Source organism: Peromyscus leucopus, chromosome 16_21 (genome assembly GCF_004664715.2).
Source record: "Peromyscus leucopus breed LL Stock chromosome 16_21, UCI_PerLeu_2.1, whole genome shotgun sequence".
Classification (NCBI taxonomy): domain Eukaryota; kingdom Metazoa; phylum Chordata; class Mammalia; order Rodentia; family Cricetidae; genus Peromyscus; species Peromyscus leucopus.
In genome coordinates, this window is record NC_051084.1 from 45,781,100 (window position 1) to 45,798,381 (window position 17,282).

Below are 17,282 nucleotides of genomic sequence, written 5' to 3' on the forward strand. Positions count from 1 at the left end.
GAAACAATGATTTTAAAAGGTACCTACTGTTATTGACAAGTTCTGAGCACAATGAGTACATAAAGGTACCTGGCCATGCCATCATAAAAACAAACTCGTTTTGGGGGATGTTTGGAGGAAATGACAAGCTATGATCAGTAGGGTAAATGTGGTCTGCCTCTGCTTTAGTGATTAGAGCTATACAACAGACACATTTATTTGTGTAAGGGTTAGCCTTGCACAGCTGACTTTGAGACAGAGACTCCGTGGCCCACAAAGTCTGAAATATTTACTACATGGCTCTTAAAAAGGAAAAAAAGTTTGCAAATCTCTAGATTTCAAGAAAGCTAAGCTCTTTGGAGATAATGCAAAACCCTTGAGGACTTTCACAGGTCAGGTACTGCTTTGCATTTTTTGTAATGAACTGCTTTATTCATATTTTAATTACATACTGCATAATAAAAATTGAATTTTTGAGCTATAAAAGTTGTATTACACAGAGCAGAAAGTTCATATTTTAATCTTGTTACCAGGACTTTTTACACATACACATACACACATGCACAAACAACCAGATGTAACTGAAAACTTTTTTTTTTAAAAAAAAAAAGGATTAGACTTTCTAAGTCCTTCCAGAAAACTGAATATTCTTTGATAATCTACCCATACTCTGCAAGTGGTAGTTTGCTAAGAGCTGGTTGTATTGTGGTGTTTCAAAAGCATGTCAATGAGGGGTTTTTTTTTTCCCCCAAATAAATTGCTGACAACCAACTTTTATTATGAAATGCAAAGCAGGGTTCTTCTGGCAATCTGCTGTCTGTGCCCACCATTCAGGCTGTCTTCCTGGCACAAAGCAATGCATTTGTGTCTGAAATAATAAGGCCTCCAAAATCAATTTTTTTGAAAAATTAAAATGAATGGCTATAAATCCAACATTCCACCTAGCTCACAATTTTATAATCTATCCCTGTCTTGCTCTTAAAATGAGTCTCTATCCATGCAAAATTTTGTAATGTTGTTCAATGTTAATTTGAAAACTCGCTGGAAACACATTGGGCAGTGATTCTAAATATTGTCATATTCCATGATAAATTATCCACAAGCCATATTGGTTAATATACCATGGATCTCATCAGTTTTCAAGTGTGGGAAGCTTCCAAGTTCATGGTCGAAAGCTTCATTTTTTTTTTTTAAACCATTGCAACAAACCCTGTCAGTGATCTTGCTCCGAGTGACAGTCTCATTTAATCCCTTCCCGAGAAGGACTCTGCCTAGCGTCCAGCTCTGAGTAATTAAAGTCTGTCTGTCAGTCATTTTATTTTTCAGATAAAAACTGTATTTCATGGCATGAGGGGCTGGTTCATCCTCCAGCTCAATTCCACAGGGCCTTCCCATCATACAGTGATAAGGGTAAGGGCCTTCCCCCACTTCCTTCTTTGTCCCTCAGGATCTGAAAAACACCCGCACTCAAAGGGCTGAGACTTCATGAAGGTACTCATTTTGACCGCAGCATCACAGCCATTCACAGCGAACATGGCAGTGTTTCCTTTTACTGTTACACTTAGTGGAAAAAGATACCATGGTGACTAGTGTTATGGGCACCCCTCCCCAGACGTGTGCTCAGAAGCCAGTAGTTTTATCCTTCACTGCTTTTGTTTCACCTGTATAAATGTTAACGTTGAAAAAGGAAAGTCTTGGGGGTATAAACCAAAAACGGAGTTTACCTTCTAGAGCCCTGTAAGTCCTGGAAACCATAAGTGAATCACAGATGTGAAGTGGTCACACAGGTCCACCCATCAGGAACTCAAGAGAGAAGAGGGAGACACCAAGCTGTTGCTGTACTAGAGCTCAGAAGGATTCTGTCACCAAATGTGACACCAAGTCTCCAACCACAGCTCTCCTAGGAAGCCATGCTGCCCATCCCTGTGGCACAGTCTGTGTGTCGTGATCTGATGAACAGAACCCCAGTCCTAAGCAGTGGATCTCTTCCAAGTAAATTGGCTGTAATTCCAACTTAATCCAATCACCCTTGTAAATCCCCAGGCATTCATTCAATTGCTTATTACCCTAGGTGGATTACTAGTGCTTGGTATTTTACAATGTCAGAAGACCACGAATGTCCCTGGAAAGAGTGTGTTGGTCTCAAGAGTCACAAGGTCACTTGTGCAAAGGAGGCAGAGTGATAGTCTGCTGAACCTGATGGAAGCAGTCAATGAACAGGACCAGGGGACAAGAAGCTCAAACCATCAACTGCCGCACCCATACGCACTTGGTATTACACCCCTGACTGCATGGTAATGCATCTTCAGAAGCTACGCCATTCATTCACACTGAGGAAGGGAGCAGATCAGACAGTAAGCACACGGTAAATGAAGTCAAGCTTCACTTCTAGAGAAGGCATATCTGGGCCAGAGCAGAGCTGTCCTGACATTACTACAGAGCCCATCAAAAAGCAGCCAGGCATGCTAGAGGTCCTGGCACCAAGTCACCATCTAGCCCTGACTCAGGCCCAGCATCCTCCCCTCTTCCTCCTCCTGACTTGTGCTGATCAGAAAATAAAAACTAAACAGTCACAGCTGCAGTCTTCAGACACCAGCCAATGGCCTGCAGGGTAAGGACAAAACCATGAATTATCTCTATCAGTTCCCACTGCCTTGTCCCTCTCCTCTCTGACCTGCCCATTCTACTTGAATTCTCTCATGCCCCCAAACCCAGGCTCATGTGTGATGTCTCTAAAATAAAACATTCACACTTAGGCTTCCTTGCCTCAGATATCGTTGCCCTCAATCCCTAGAGACCCAGCCTGCAACTTCAATCCACGCTCTGCCCAGTGGATTCTAGATATGTGTGTCCTATCTAGAAATGGAAATATACGTACCACTCAGGGATGTTGATTTTACAGCAGTTAAAATGCAGAGAATAGGGCTTTGTCTACAGTAAACACTCTCAGCTGGCAATATTACTGCAATCGGTAAATGGAGTTTGGCCTGTGTAAGCACCAGAGTACCCATGTGCTGCCCTCTCCCACCATAGCCAGCTTCTTTCGTGCCTACTCCTGGCCCCTGTACTCAATGAAGCTTTGCTCTTCTCATAGCCTGTGCTGGATCCTTGGCCTGGACCAGTTTCTGCAGGAGAGTATTTCCTGACCTCCTTTCTGCTAACCAGTAAGAAGCCCTCTGGGTGGGTTAGGGTTCTGCCATTGTTTCTATCCTGCTTGTCTACACATTTCTCTGCCTTTCTCCCATTCACAGGATACTGGAATTGTCTGTTCATGGTCTGGATTCTCCCTAGGACTGTATGGAATTTAAAATCTGTGTCTGTCACTTATTCACCTTTGTGCTTAGCACAGGATCTGATGGAGAAGTGGTGATCAGCCAACATCTAATGATGGTTTAGTGACGCTATGAACTGCTCTCTTGGCTTCTTAAATGTAAGGTTAAAGAACTTGCCAAATCCAAGACAGGCTTTTGAAATTGCTGTGGGTTCTGTCCCTAACATACCTCCCATTTCTCACCTACATGACAGTATTCAGTTGTTCAGTAACACAGACCCTGGTCTTCCACATCAAGACTGTGATGTCTCCCCACAGTGGACTTTTATTTTCTGTGGTGTACTTCCACAGAACTGCCAGGAATGACCAGCAAGCTGTTATCATTTGTTGTATGGATGACAAGAGACTGTCTCACAAGTCCAGGAAGGGATGTTCCATGTTTCCAAAGCAGCTGAGTTTACACATTCAAAGTAAAGGCATTTATAATCACTATACCTTTATAATCCCAAACAACTGTTCTTTCCATAGAACTTAGTCTAACAGAATGGGGCCTTGGGAGAGGGACTCAATGCCCACTAAATACCTAGGGGATACCTAGGGGAGCCAAAAGGTAGCCAAGCAGCAAACAGACTTAACTGGGCCTCCTTCTAGAAACACAAAGGAACAGGAGACCTTAGCCAGAGAGCATTCCTGGCAGAGCTAAGGGTGGGCTATGACATAGGACTGCCTTTGGCATGCTTTCAATTTTTCATGACACTTGCCATGTCAACTTTTGGCAACTCCTTTGATCTTTAGTTAGCCGTTCCAGACAGGGCAACTTGAGGTTAGCTGCACTGTGCTATAACATTCCAAGGTACATGAAGAAATCTGCTACATGAGATTGTTTTTGCTCTGAGAGTCGTTAATGACCAGGTGGGTTTGCAAGGACAGCCTCAGATGAGCAGGGAGAAGAGATGCCTGCTGTGGGATGGTCTGTATGTCAAATTACTCTGATTGGCCAATAAATAAAACACTGATTGGCCAGTGGCTAGGAAGGAAGTATAGGCGGGACTAACAGAGAGGAGAAAAGAAAGAACAGGAAGGCAGAAAGAGTCACTGCCAGCCGCCACCATGACAAGCAGCATGTGAAGATGCCGGTAAGCCACAAGCCACGTGGCAAGGTATAGATTTATGGGGATGGATTAATTTAAGCTATAAGAACAGTTAGCAAGAAGCCTGCCATGGCCATGCAGTTTGTAAGCAATATAAGTCTCTGTGTTTACTTGGTTGGGTCTAAGTGGCTGTGGGACTGGCAGGTGACAGAGATTTGTCCTGACTGTGGGCAAGGCAGGAATACTCTAGCTACAGATGCCAGCCTTGGCATGTTCTACATTGGTCCTGCCACACCAGCTTACAAAGGTGAAGAGCTTTTGGTCTATGCAATCTGAGCAATAATAAGACTTAAAAATACCAGGTATAAAATCTAAACCTAGACAAAACAAGACAGAACCAACCAACCAGCCAAAGTAACAAATAACCCACCCAATTCCATTCCCTAAGTTTGTTTGTGACTTTGCAATTCTAATCATGGAACCACATGCTGGAAATTAAATTTGGATACTGGGCACTAACCAATATGTTACAGTGGCCTTTCATATTTCTCAGAAACATGGCTAAGGGACTTTCGCATCCTCTTCCAAATTTTGAATAGAGTTTTAAAGGCTCTAATCATGATCCTTTATGCAAGAAAAAAAAAAAGACAAGAGATTTCTCTTTGGTATGCGAGAGCCATTCAAATACTATATATTTACGATGCAGAGGTGTTTAAAACTAAACAAAACCAGAAATAAGTTATTGCCTGCTTCAAAGCATAATACTTAAATTCCTCTTCTGCATTATTAATATTGGTCCTTGGAAATGAGAAAGAGCTGTGGTGTTATTTCACCCTGGGGACTTCTAAACCACTGTTCTTTCTTAATAAATTGCAGGCTGCTCTGCTCTGGGTTTTGCTACAAGCTTATGTGACGCATGGATAGTGTTATTATGAGCCTGATGTAATGTCAGCATGGAGACACGGGGACCTCACACAACAAGGCCACATTTGTTGCCCTGGGTTTTTAACTTAAAAAACAAAAAAATCCCATTCAGTCTCATGCCCAAGAAACAGCTGAGGTGAGGGGGTTTCTGAGGTGTGTGCCATTCAAGTTGGCTGCAGGACACCATCACTCTTCAAGGACACAGAACTAAAGGATCTGTCTAGAAGAATACAGGAAACAGTGAGTTACTTCTCTGTAACGAAGAAGCAATGCCCCTCTGAATGTCATTTCCACACTGGTGACTTAGGACTGCCACCATCTGCAGTGAAACTGTAACTGTGGTGGTTGATCGTTGGCTTTCAGACTTGAGGCTGAAGGTATGTTTGAGCCACATGTGTAGCCTGTGCCCAGGAAAGAACCGATTGGGGGATTAATACACGCTTGTGAAATAAATGAGTGAAGGGCCACACTGCTTGCTTAGGGAGACAGCACTAGAATCAACCGGATCAGAGGGGTCCCAGAAGAAAGGCTCTAAAATTGCCAGGGAGAGAAGAGCTGCGTGAGCCAGGGCAAGGCAAAACAGTAGATACTTTTCTCTGGCAAAGAAGGCTTGGGGGAATGAATGCTATCCACCAAGCACTGAGTATTCTGTTGGTGAGCCCATGTCAGCCCATCTACAGCAGGATCTAGACTCTGGGTGGCAAATATACTTACTGCAACCATACTCCATGCCCTTCAAACTAAGAGATTCTAGTCCTGTAGTCCTGATGTTCTACTCTGAGGCATCAGAGAGCTGTGGCAGTTGACACTGTGTGCCAACCTGGTCATGCTATGTGGCCTGGTTGTCGCTGTGAAGCTTTCTTTTTTTGTTTGTTTAGAAAGCACATTAATCTCCACATTGTACTGGGCTTCATCCAATCAGTTGAAGGTCTTAAGATCATGCACAGAGGCATCCCAAAAGGCTCTGCCTCAATGCAGCATAGAAGGGTTGAAAAGATGGCTCAGCCGTTAAAAACAGAGGACCAGTGTTCGGTTCCCGGCACCTACATGGCTGTTCACAACCTTCCCTAAACTCAGGTCCCAGAGATCTAAGGTCCTCTTCTGGCCCCCACTGACTCCAGGCATATACATCACATACTTACGAATACTCAGGTAAGGTGCTCATACACATAAAATAATAAAAAACCTTTAAAGGACTTTAAAAAAAAGAATGTACCATCAAAGCTCCGCCTGATGTCCCCCACCTGCTCGCGTGTCCTACGAACTTCAGACTTGCAAGCTCAGGCAAATCCTTTCAATCTCTCCCTCCCTCTCCATGTGCTACTTGACCCACAGAGACAGTAAGGAACCCGTGCTCTGCAAAGACACAAGGTTTTGAGGACAGCATATCAAAGTAGACAGCAGTCAGAGTACGGTCATGTTGCTCACCATCACGGAGAAGGACCCCATTGTGCACACAGACTGTATGTAACCCAGAGGTTGGGCTGACAGAACAGTCCGGGACTAGAGCTCATATCTGCCTGGGAACTGTTTTCAGTAGTAGCCTAGCTCTCCTCAGAGACCCTAGACTTGGGTTTAGTCCTTGAGAGTTCAATACCATTATTTATTCACCTTAAGGGTGGCACCCATAAGGACGACCTCCTTGACTTCCTCCTCCTGTCCATTCCCACCTGTTGCCCCGCCCCCTGTTGCCATGTGCTCATGCAGACCGTAGTTTCTATGAGGGATGAAGCTTGTCCAGCATCCTGGGCACTGCCCCAACTTGGAACCAGATGTGCAAAGAGCTCAGAGAGGAGCCACAGCCCCGCGGGAACCTACCGATTTCCTCCCCCAAGGAGGAGTTCAGGATGGCACCAGCGGACATGACCACTGCACAGCTGCGTAGGCCGCGCGGGTGGAGCTGGCTCAGAGGCACCCCGGGTACCAGCGGCCGCCAGCCCAGCGCCGAGAAGGGTGGCTCTTTGCCGTCCAGCGTGCGCACGCGCACGCGCCTTCGCAGCTCACACAACAGCTCCGGCCCGGATCGCCTGGCTTCGCGCCGCCCACGGAAGCGCACTCCGTGCTTATTGAAGGACATGTAGTAGCGCATGGCCTTCTGCAGACGCGGGTTCAGCATCTTGGAGGACACGGTCCCTTTCCAAAGCCGGTACAGGAAGGCTCTGGACATGGAGGCCGACAGCATGTCGCCGTCGTAGACCTCCTCAGGCACACGGCTCCGTCTTGCACGGTGAAGCTTTTCCCGCTTGTGCTGGGCGGGTCCGGCCCGCCGCGATGGTTCCCCCGGGGAGGGCAGCCCCAGGGTGTCCTGCGTGTGGTGGTGCCACCCTGGCTGACCAGCAGCAAAAAAGTAGCCATCTTCCTCCGGGTAGAAAGCACTTTGCGATTTCCTCCCAACCTGGGATGAAAAAAACTCTTCCCCATTGTCAAAGCCCTCTTGCGACTGGTCCCATTTCTGTGGGTCCCCAGGCCCGCTGTGGAAGGGGCTGGCAGGGTGGCTACCCAGCAGCGCTTTGCTTGCTTCCAAACTCCTGGGCAAGGAGGGCTCCTGCAAAGCGCCCATGATGGCCCGCTGCTTGCCCTGCACAGGCAGGAGGCCGCGGTTCTCCAGGAAGGAGAAGGAGCTGGGCACAGGCGCAGCAGGGTTGCTGTTGGTGAAGTAGATGAAAATCGCCAAAAAGAGGAGCCCCCAAACAAATATTCCAAAGAGTATTCGTTGTCGCCATTGCTTCAAGTGCGGTTTCATTGCAGACCCCTGGGGCCAGCACTTCACCTTGGGGTTTAAAGCACTGCGAGGAGGCGGGTAGAACCTGAAAACGACAGGAGCCACAGTTAGCGTGGGAAACCTGTTCAGACACTGCTAGGGCAGCATTGGTGAAGAAATAGACTGAAAGGGACATCGGAGGTCAGCCCTGCTGAATTCACTTCTCCGCACCCTTCACTCTTGACCTTTTGCAAGGTCACCGCATCTCAGCAGTCTTGGGAGAGAAAAATCTTTCCCAAGGGCCTCTGGGCATGTCTGCTGTTCTAGCCCGAACACTCTTGTGGGGAACCTATGGCTGCACTCTCCCTATGCACCCAACATAGAATTCTGGTTTGGTGAGGCAAAGTTGTAGAATTTGCCTGCTTTTATCTGCTAGCACTTCATCAGCGTCTCAACTCATATATATTATTGGAGGCATCAATGCTGGGAATTTCTAAATTCCTCATGATCTACCTGGAACATATCAGAAGTCCACCGCCGGTGGCTCTGAATAAATCAATGGGGGTGACTGTAGCTGCAGGTAAACACTGTGCATGGTACTTGCTGACTCCTGTGCCTTCAAGGATTGTCTTGCCCTTCTGCAACCACCAGAGACACAAAGGTAACCTGGGAGAAATAGCAGCAGTTGTCTGGCTGGGTTCCAAGCCCTGCGCTTAGCACTTGTCCTGAATTATCTCCTTAGGTACGTTCAGTTTTGAATGAGACAGAAAGCACTATTATATCCATTTCCAAGAATTAGAAACAGAGGGCTGGAGATATGGCTTAGCAGTTAAGAGCACTGGTTGCTCTTCCAAAGGTCCTGGGTTCAATTTCCAGCAACCACAGGGTGGCTCACAACCGTCTATAGTGGGATCTGATGCCCTCTTCTGGCATAAAAGCATACATGCAGATGGAGCACTTACATACATAAAAGATATTTTTAAAAAAATTAAAAAAAAAAAAAAACAGGTCCAGAGAAGTAAACTAACATGCTCAAAAACAGGTTATAGCAAGCAATGTTGTGTCCAAACCTATCTTGATTCTAGGGCTCTCCAAACTTTGGAACTATCTGCTCATACCAAGGAAAGCTGTATTTTCTAAATTTAGCTTGTTGTCTATCTGTGGCAAAGGATCACTGTTACCCAAATTGCTAGTCGCTGCTATAGCTTTGTGTTTCCTTCTGTACCAGAATGTCATGCCCATGTCAATTACTGTCAAAACTTCTAAGTGCTTATTCCTTATGTGTCCACATATCTCACTAGGAAGTGATAACGGACAGTTTCCTACAGTGCAGTCTGGGGCCATGATTTGAGTGCCATCTTCTACGTTACTTGACTAACCTGTCCATTAAGGACACAGTCCATACTGCTTCAAGTTATAATGTCCACCAAAAAGGTCTAGGAGCCTTTTCTAGTATTTTAAGGAACCAGTGCAAATCAGAACATTAAGCGTAGTAACAGTTATCCTATTTCCTCTAAAACTGTGGGCATTGAAATATCATTCCATCACTTGCTACCTAGAGTTGGTGCTAACTCTACAAGATCGGGTCCATATCCATAAGATTTCCCTCACTTTGGATGCCAGCTGCAGGTGGAGTCACCATGCCATGCCTCTGATGATTCAGCTATCAGGCAGGAAGTCCCCACAATACCCATTAGGTTTGATACTTTGCTAGAATAACCAACAAAACCAAACAAAATGGTATAGTTAATCATTTTAGTTTTAGATGCACAATGCCCACAAGGTGATAAGATACATGGATATACCTCTGGTATATTAAATCTTTACCAGTCAGAGAGGCTCCATTGAGCCTCAGGCCCAATGTTTTATGGAGGTTGAATGATATGGGTGTGACTGGGTGAATTACCAGCCTTGAGAGTAAACTCAGTCTGCAGCCTTCATTTCTTTGCTGGAGGTTAAACCCAAGTTCCAGCTCAGAAATTTCACATTGTTAGCCTTTCTGAAGTCCCCATCCTAAAGCTTTGTAGGGGCCTGTGACTCACTTCACTAGTAGAATGAGAGTAGTTGTAGGAGCCTGCTGAGAGTCAGTTGGGTAGCTGGGTAGAGGCTTGCGGATTGAAGAGACAATGAAGAAGACAGAAAAGAGTCAAGAGGTCTGCCGGTCAACGCCGGACAGCCCCGAGTTTATTTCACAGCCAGCTTATATACAGTCTTGAAGGACAGAGGTAGAACAATGCACAGCACAGGCATTCAACCACTATCTATCCTGCCTTGCATCAAGGAGCAGGCAGTTTCATTTTCTATCTCCATGTACCTCTGGCTGGCAACAGCAGCCTGCATCTAGCTAGCTAGTGTGTTCCTTCCTGTGGGCCAATCAGGACTTTCTCACAGCCCTGGAGCAAGCAAGCTTGACCTCTATTGACTCAGAACAGACTTCAGATTCAAACTGGGAAACTGAGTCAGTTGTGGGCTCCCACAGATAGTCCTATTACACGATATTTGAAATTTTGAAATAGAGTTTCAGAAAGGATCCTACGACAGAGATGAGAAGAGTCCTCCAGCACTCACCACACCCCAAGGCTGCAGGTGCAAATTTGAAGCTACCTGCCTTCTTACCTCTGGCTGGGAATGGTTTCCCTGCTGTGAGCAGCGTTTGAGTGGGTCATGTGAGAACGATAATAACATCATTTCAGCATTAGCCTGGGAGAACATTTTTATAACCTACCGATAAAGGTGAGGTGTGTGCAGAGCCAGGGGTATAAACTAAGAAAAATAGCTTTGAGCTGTTGGGAAGGAGCCAGATACCTCTGGCCCCTGGGGCCGTACCCCCTATCCTATGTGAATTCATGTTGCTTTATAGTTTAGTGGCTGCGGGAAGCCGCAGTGAAGCCAACTTCGAAGGTGAACCTGCTGAATTAGACAGAATGATTCCCAAGATCAGAGGCTTCATTGTATGAAAATACCTCTTTCCTTGAAAAAGAGATGTGAGGCCTTTTCTGTCAAGGGAAATGATGGCTGGCACGGTAGGGAGAGAAAATAATGAGAAGATGTCTGGGGACACTTGGAAGAGAAGGTCCTGCCGGGTACCCAAGGCCCCATGGCCGTTTGTTCTTTCTTGCCTGATGTGCTTGCTAGGCAGGAGAAAAGTAGAGATCGTCAGAGCTGTACAAAAGGAATAAGAATCCCAAGACAAGGAACAGCAGTTCTCCATCAGGTAAGATGCACGTGCCTCCTGACACATGGTAATTATAGAGAGGAGGAGGTTAGCTGCCTCCACTCATGATCAGGCTGCAACTCTGAATAATCCCAAAGCCCTCATGGCAACGTTGGTGGCTGAAAGCCTTCTGTCGCTGATGAAGAGACCACTCTCCAAAATGGTTAAATCTCAAAGCAGTGGCAGGTCCTCTGCTAGCACAATACACAGAATTCCCTCTGTTTATTTCCGGTCTCCACCAGGCACATGTGCGTAACAGATCGAGGACATAAAGTTGAGGGGCATCAAAGTTAAATCATATATCCCTCATCCATGTGAAAGGGAAGCTTTTGTTATGCAAAAGAAAGCATCTTTTCCTTATTATAGTACATCTGAAACATTATATTAACCAGGGTTACCGGTTACACTCACTGTTATATGTCATCATTAGCTGGTGTGATATAGATGGCATCAGAGATGGATAAGAGGCCCATCAGGCAAATCATCTCTCCCCAGATGCCAGTGAGAAGTGCTCCCTAAGCAGACCTTCACATGTATATTGTCAATGAGGGTTAAATGACTGGGGCTGTCAAGTTCCTGCCACTTTTCCCCTGAGAACAGCTGTGTCTAGATTACCAGCATCCTGGACCAGTGTGGCTTTCTCTCCCTCCCCCAGCCACTCTCAATGATTACTCAGCAGCAGGAAGGTTTAGCTTCCCAGTGGACCTTCTCTGTTATTGGTGCTGCCTCTGTCCTATTCCCATCCTTCCTTCCTCTTCAGTTTCTTGTCTAGACAAACCTCCGGGGAAATTCTATTGTTTTTTTTTTTTTACATAGGGAATCTGTCCATCCATCCCTAAAAATTATTCTGATTGCCTTGCTCATCTAGAAAGGTTGGTGGGTCTCCTTAGCTTAGACGTAAATTCCCCCACCACCACCCAACAAAAGAGCCCAGTTGTCTTAGGGATAATCATAATTACACAGAGGAATGTTTAAATTCTCCTTCAAAGTGTTCTGAAAGAAATCACAGTTTCTCAAAGGCACAATTTATCACACATTGTCAGATGAAATTATGAAATGTAAACACTTCTTCAAACAGTACACTGCGGCATGATGTTAACCAGTAAGTTCCTATTTTGCTCAAGAGCGAAGAGTTTAATCCTAGGCCCTGCCTCTTTAATGGTGTCGCTCCATAGCCCTGAGGTTCACAAGCTTTATCACCAGGTTTTGGGGTTCAGGTTTGTTGTTGATGGTGGTGGTGTTTAACATGGCCTTGATATGTTTGCTGTAACCCCAGGGGCAAGGTTTTCTGTGAGTCTCAGAACCATGCACGTTTTTTATGTGTTCAAATCTAAGTATTTATCTTAACACTGAAATAATACAGATTTAAAATGTGAAGTATGGAGAGACACCCGTACCTTACTATTTTTTCCTTAAAATTAGCTCCTGTTACATCTGAGAAGACACTGGGCACACAGGAGAGAGGCACCATCCATCCTTCGGTGGGAAATCTTCTATCGCCTCCTAACCTCACCGGCCTCTTTACAAATGGCCCCTTTCCCTTCTTCACTTCCATAAACATAAGACAGTCTCTAGACAGCTAAGTACAGAAGGATAAGAGTCCCAGCCCATTTTTAGGCCAATATGCAGAAGAACAGAGGGGAAAGGTCAGCCAGGTCAGGGGAGCTTTGTGGTGCTGGGATACCGGGCCCTCTCTAAGGAGCGCATCAAATCTTTGTCTTTAGAAGGGCAGTCCCCCTGTGATAGAGAGGCATCTTCTCTGTAAGAGGTTCAGGGTATGGTTTGTGCCCAGATGGATATAGAAATACATGCCTCTTATATCAGGAAGGGATGAAAGGCTCACAGGACCTCACTTGGCAAAAGAGTGAGCTAGCTCGATTGCTTCTTTCGTTCCTTCTCCTCCTCCCTTCCCTTCTCTCATTTTCCTTCCTTCCTTTTTATTTCCAATACATCCCTACCAGTTTCCCTTCCCTTCACTCCTGCAGACCCCCCTCCCCTGCCAGATCCTTTAGAAAAGAGCAGGCCTCCCAAGGATATCAGTTGAACATGGCGTAACAAGAAACATTACGGCACAAACCCTCTTACAAAGCCTGGGTGGGGCAACCCAGTAGGAGGAAAGGAGTCCCAAGAAAAGGCAAAAGAGTCAGACACCCCCACTCTCACTGTTAGGAGTCCCACATAACAAAAACCAATCTAACAACCATATGTGCCGTGGGCCCAGGGCAGACCCACGCAGGCTCCGTGATTGCTGCTTCAGTCTCTGTGAGCCTTGCTTAGTTGATTCTGTGAGCCATGCTCTCCTGGTGTCTTTGACCCCTCTGGCTCCAACCATTCTTCCTCCCCCCTCTTCCCTGGGGTTCCCTGAGCTCCAAGGGGAGAGCCCTGATGGAGATGGAGATCTCCAATTTGGGCTTTCTCTGTACCTAATCTTCAGCTGTGGTTCTCTGCATCTACTCCCATTAGCTGCTAGCGAAGCTCTCTCTGATGATAACTGGGCTAGGTACAGATCTACGAGGGTGCCCGAGGCAATGGGTAATGATCAGGTACTGGGACATGCTACAGTGGCAATGACTGCATCCCTCCTATAGGTGGCAGCAACATCTTACTCAGTCTTGAACACTCAGAACAAAAGTGGTATGGCTTATGGGATCTTCTTAACCTGTATCTCTCCAATAAATGACTGGAACTAGTAAAATATAGCAAACGGAGGGAATTCTTTGCTTTGTAATTGTCCCCATAGGCTCCTGGTTATTTAGGAGGATGGCTGGTCGGTGTGTGCTTCTCAGCCTGTGAGAAGGGTCTGGGCAGCTCCAGGAAAACATATGGTTAAATTGTTAGATGGTTAGGACTTTTGCATGTCTAGGCTGCTATATGGTTATATCATTGAATGCCTAGGCTGTTCTGTGTCTATAAGGTCATACCATGAAGCTATTGAATGGATGAAGCTATTGAATGGCTAGGCCATAGTATGTTGTAGGTGGCCGTATGGTTAGGTTGTTGAATGGCTGGGCTGTGGCATAAGGAAGCTGTTATGCAGTTAAGACGTTGAATGCCAAGGCTTTGGCATGTGTTGGGTGCTGCATGGTTCATGCGTGTCAGTACACACACACACACACACATACATACCGTACCAAGCACCACACCTACAACATCTCATTTAAATTCATGTTAGTATGACATACAACAAAATATTCAGCAAACCTTCTCTCATCCTGTATGAACCCAAGCCTCCAAGAGATTCTCTACAAAACTCCTCTTTTCCAGCTATACCCTGAATCCCTGAAAAAAACTGTTATGTACTATGTCGGCACCAACTTTTAAAATTTCAATGTTTTCTGTTGTTGGTTTTTTTTTTTTTTTTGTCTCTGCTACAAACTATGTCCCTAACTTCTGATCAGATTCTTAAATTTACCAGTCCCATGTGATCTCTAAACATCCCACCATCTCAAAAATCTGGTTTCATTTGCTGCAGTAACTGTTTTTTTCCCCCCAGTGAGGCCTCAGAAACCACGTCTCTGCATAGGTAGTGTTCACTGGTGATGTCTTGGGCTTCCACCCCTACCACCCCTACATGGACTTAACTATGTCACAGTGTGATGCTGGATAACACTTCCAGAGAAGTTACACACACTGAGGCTGGTGACCTATGACTCTGCACGCCCTCCTAATCCTCCCGACGACCCATTGTGTGTGTGTGTGTGTGTGTGTGTGTGTGTGTGTGTGTGTGTGTGTGTGTGTGTTTAGAGATGTGCACTAATGCAAACTTGGAGTACTTCAGTGGAGAGAAGGCCTAGCTAGAGCTGGACACTGATGATGAAGGTGGCAGAGGGGTGGTTGATCCAAGCCTGGCAACACCCAGGCTTGTTCCTGCATCAAGAGGTGTACAGAGGACAGGTAGTACAAGAAGAGAAAATGGTTTGGGTTGGTGGAGGGTGGTGGGCTGCTCTTACAAGATGGTGGCATATCTTTCTAGGTCAGTTAATATTTACAGTGTGGTGTTTTTACTGAAGAGTCAGGCAGGTGGGAAGTGGTTTTAAAGGCAGATTTGCATATGTGAGTCTCTCAAGCAGCCTTCAGTAGGATGGGCAGGGGAAGGGAAAATGATTTGAGAAGGCTATCATTGGTTGTATGAAGACAATACAAGCTGCCTAGTGCGAGGGTCTACTGGCTTCCTGAAACAGCATTCAGGCTTTGGGCACAGTGGCTATCTGTTTTACAATCATTAGTCTTCAAATATTTACAGTTTACACCACTAATGTTCCAAGGCTTGTGGCTGGAGCTGTCAATTTGATTCAGCACTGATGTGTTAGCTGTCCAGATGTGAAGTTACAAGCCTGTCTTTGACACTTGGAAGGTTTATGTGGACTCCTAAAATGGAAGTGGGCTTGGAGGTAACATACAGGGAGCCAAAGGCGGCTCTTAAAAGAGAGTTCTGTACAAGCATAGGCTACCATTTCTTGCAAAAAGCAATGTAGGTTGCTCCCCATCCTAGCCCAAGAGGTAGCTAGAGTATCACCATAGGCTGGCAGTGCATAGGTGCATGCTGGGAAGAGTGGCATGTTAGAGCCAGCATCTCTGACCTTGGCATTGTATGGTACAGAATAACAAGGGTGACAATGGCTCGGGGTGTGGCTGGTTGGTAGAGTGCTTGCTTAGTGCGTGCAAAACCTTAGGTTCACTTAGTCACACGAAATCAAATGTGGTGGCTAACACTTGCAATTCCGGCACGTGGGAGGCGGTACTGTGACGAGCAGCAGTTCAGGATTATCCTTCCTTGGCTACTTAACATTATACCCTATCTCCAAACAAACACAAAACATCAAAAACAAGAACAACCGCAACCTGGGGTTGACTAGAAATCTGTGTGGCCAGAAGATGGTCACTTTCTAACAGGACACTAGACTATTAGTTTCCACACCAAACCTGAGTTGTGACTATGCTTAATCACCATTGCCTTATAAAGTGAATGAACGAAGTCACATGATCAGCACAGGGTCTGACCCACATCGAGAGTTCCTATTTTTTTTTAATGTAGATTTCATATTTTGTACAAATGGAAAGAGTGGTCTAAGAAGTTTGGGCTCTACTGTTTTTGACTTTGGGTCCCATGTGTTCACTTCAGCATTTACCAGTAGGCATCCATCCCCGTCTCCTTAAGTGACCTAAGTTGAGGCATCCTCAGTTAGACAAACACTACTACCTGACTACAGCTAATAAGCATGGAATAAATCCTCCCTAAATAAAGACCTGTCTCTGCTGCTTCAGTCATGAATGTAAACCTGCCCTGGAAGAGCTGATAAGTATCTGCTAATGGGTTCGGTGTGCTAATCAGCTAATTCTGCTAGAATTCAATAAATATTTATTAAGCTGAAGGTAAGGGTGGGTAATATGTCACATGATCTTGGTCCTTGGAGAACTGACTTGGTAGTAAAAGCAGAAAGTAACAGGAAGGATTCCACAGAGTCAAAGACCCACATCTCTCTAGGCCAGAAAATGAGGACCCTTAGATGAACCGAAGGAGAAGGGGGTTTCAGGGAACTTGTAGCAGATTTTAGAGGCTCCGTGTGACATTTACTTCTCCCTCTGAATGAGGGTTTGTGTATAAAGATCTCCATGAAGAGTAAAAATAGAAGAAAAGCTGAACATCTTGGTGCTATTTCCATGAACAAATATCAAATATGACACGGGAGGATGTCAGAGGCTGGAAAAGCAGACACACAGAATGGCCATTTATGTAACAGTGTAAAACATATCACAGAACTCCATTAACTAAACACCTCAGAGGGGAGCAAAGAGATTTCAATAAGTAAGTGGGAAGGAGGGTGTGTGCACCATGCAGAAACATTTAAGGATCGGGAAGAGAAAATATTGCCATCATTAAATCTGGATCCATAAACTCCTTTATTAGCGTCTGTTTTCTCACATGTAAAGTATGCAATAATTTTAAATAATAATAACAACCACGAAAGTTGTAAAAATAAGACAGAAATATCACCAATTGCAATTATATTCTTGTATCTAGTCCCAAGGCCCTTTAGGTAAGAATTCCTGCTAAGAGAGTAACACAAAACAGAAAAATGTGTATCTTACACTGGATTCTGG

At 45.4% G+C, this 17,282-nt stretch overlaps 1 protein-coding gene across 3 annotated transcripts in view; it reads right to left on the minus strand.

The window, feature by feature from the left end:
* The window catches only part of St6gal2 (ST6 beta-galactoside alpha-2,6-sialyltransferase 2), a 72,327-nt gene that overhangs the window by 25,270 nt on the left and 29,775 nt on the right, over positions 1-17,282 (minus strand). For all 3 annotated transcript variants that reach the window (XM_028865822.2, XM_028865823.2, XM_028865820.2), the window contains exon 2: positions 7,084-8,072. In XM_028865822.2, the coding sequence (XP_028721655.1) occupies positions 7,084-8,008 (925 nt within the window). In that variant the 5' untranslated portion in view covers positions 8,009-8,072. The remainder of the gene's footprint in view (positions 1-7,083; positions 8,073-17,282) is intronic.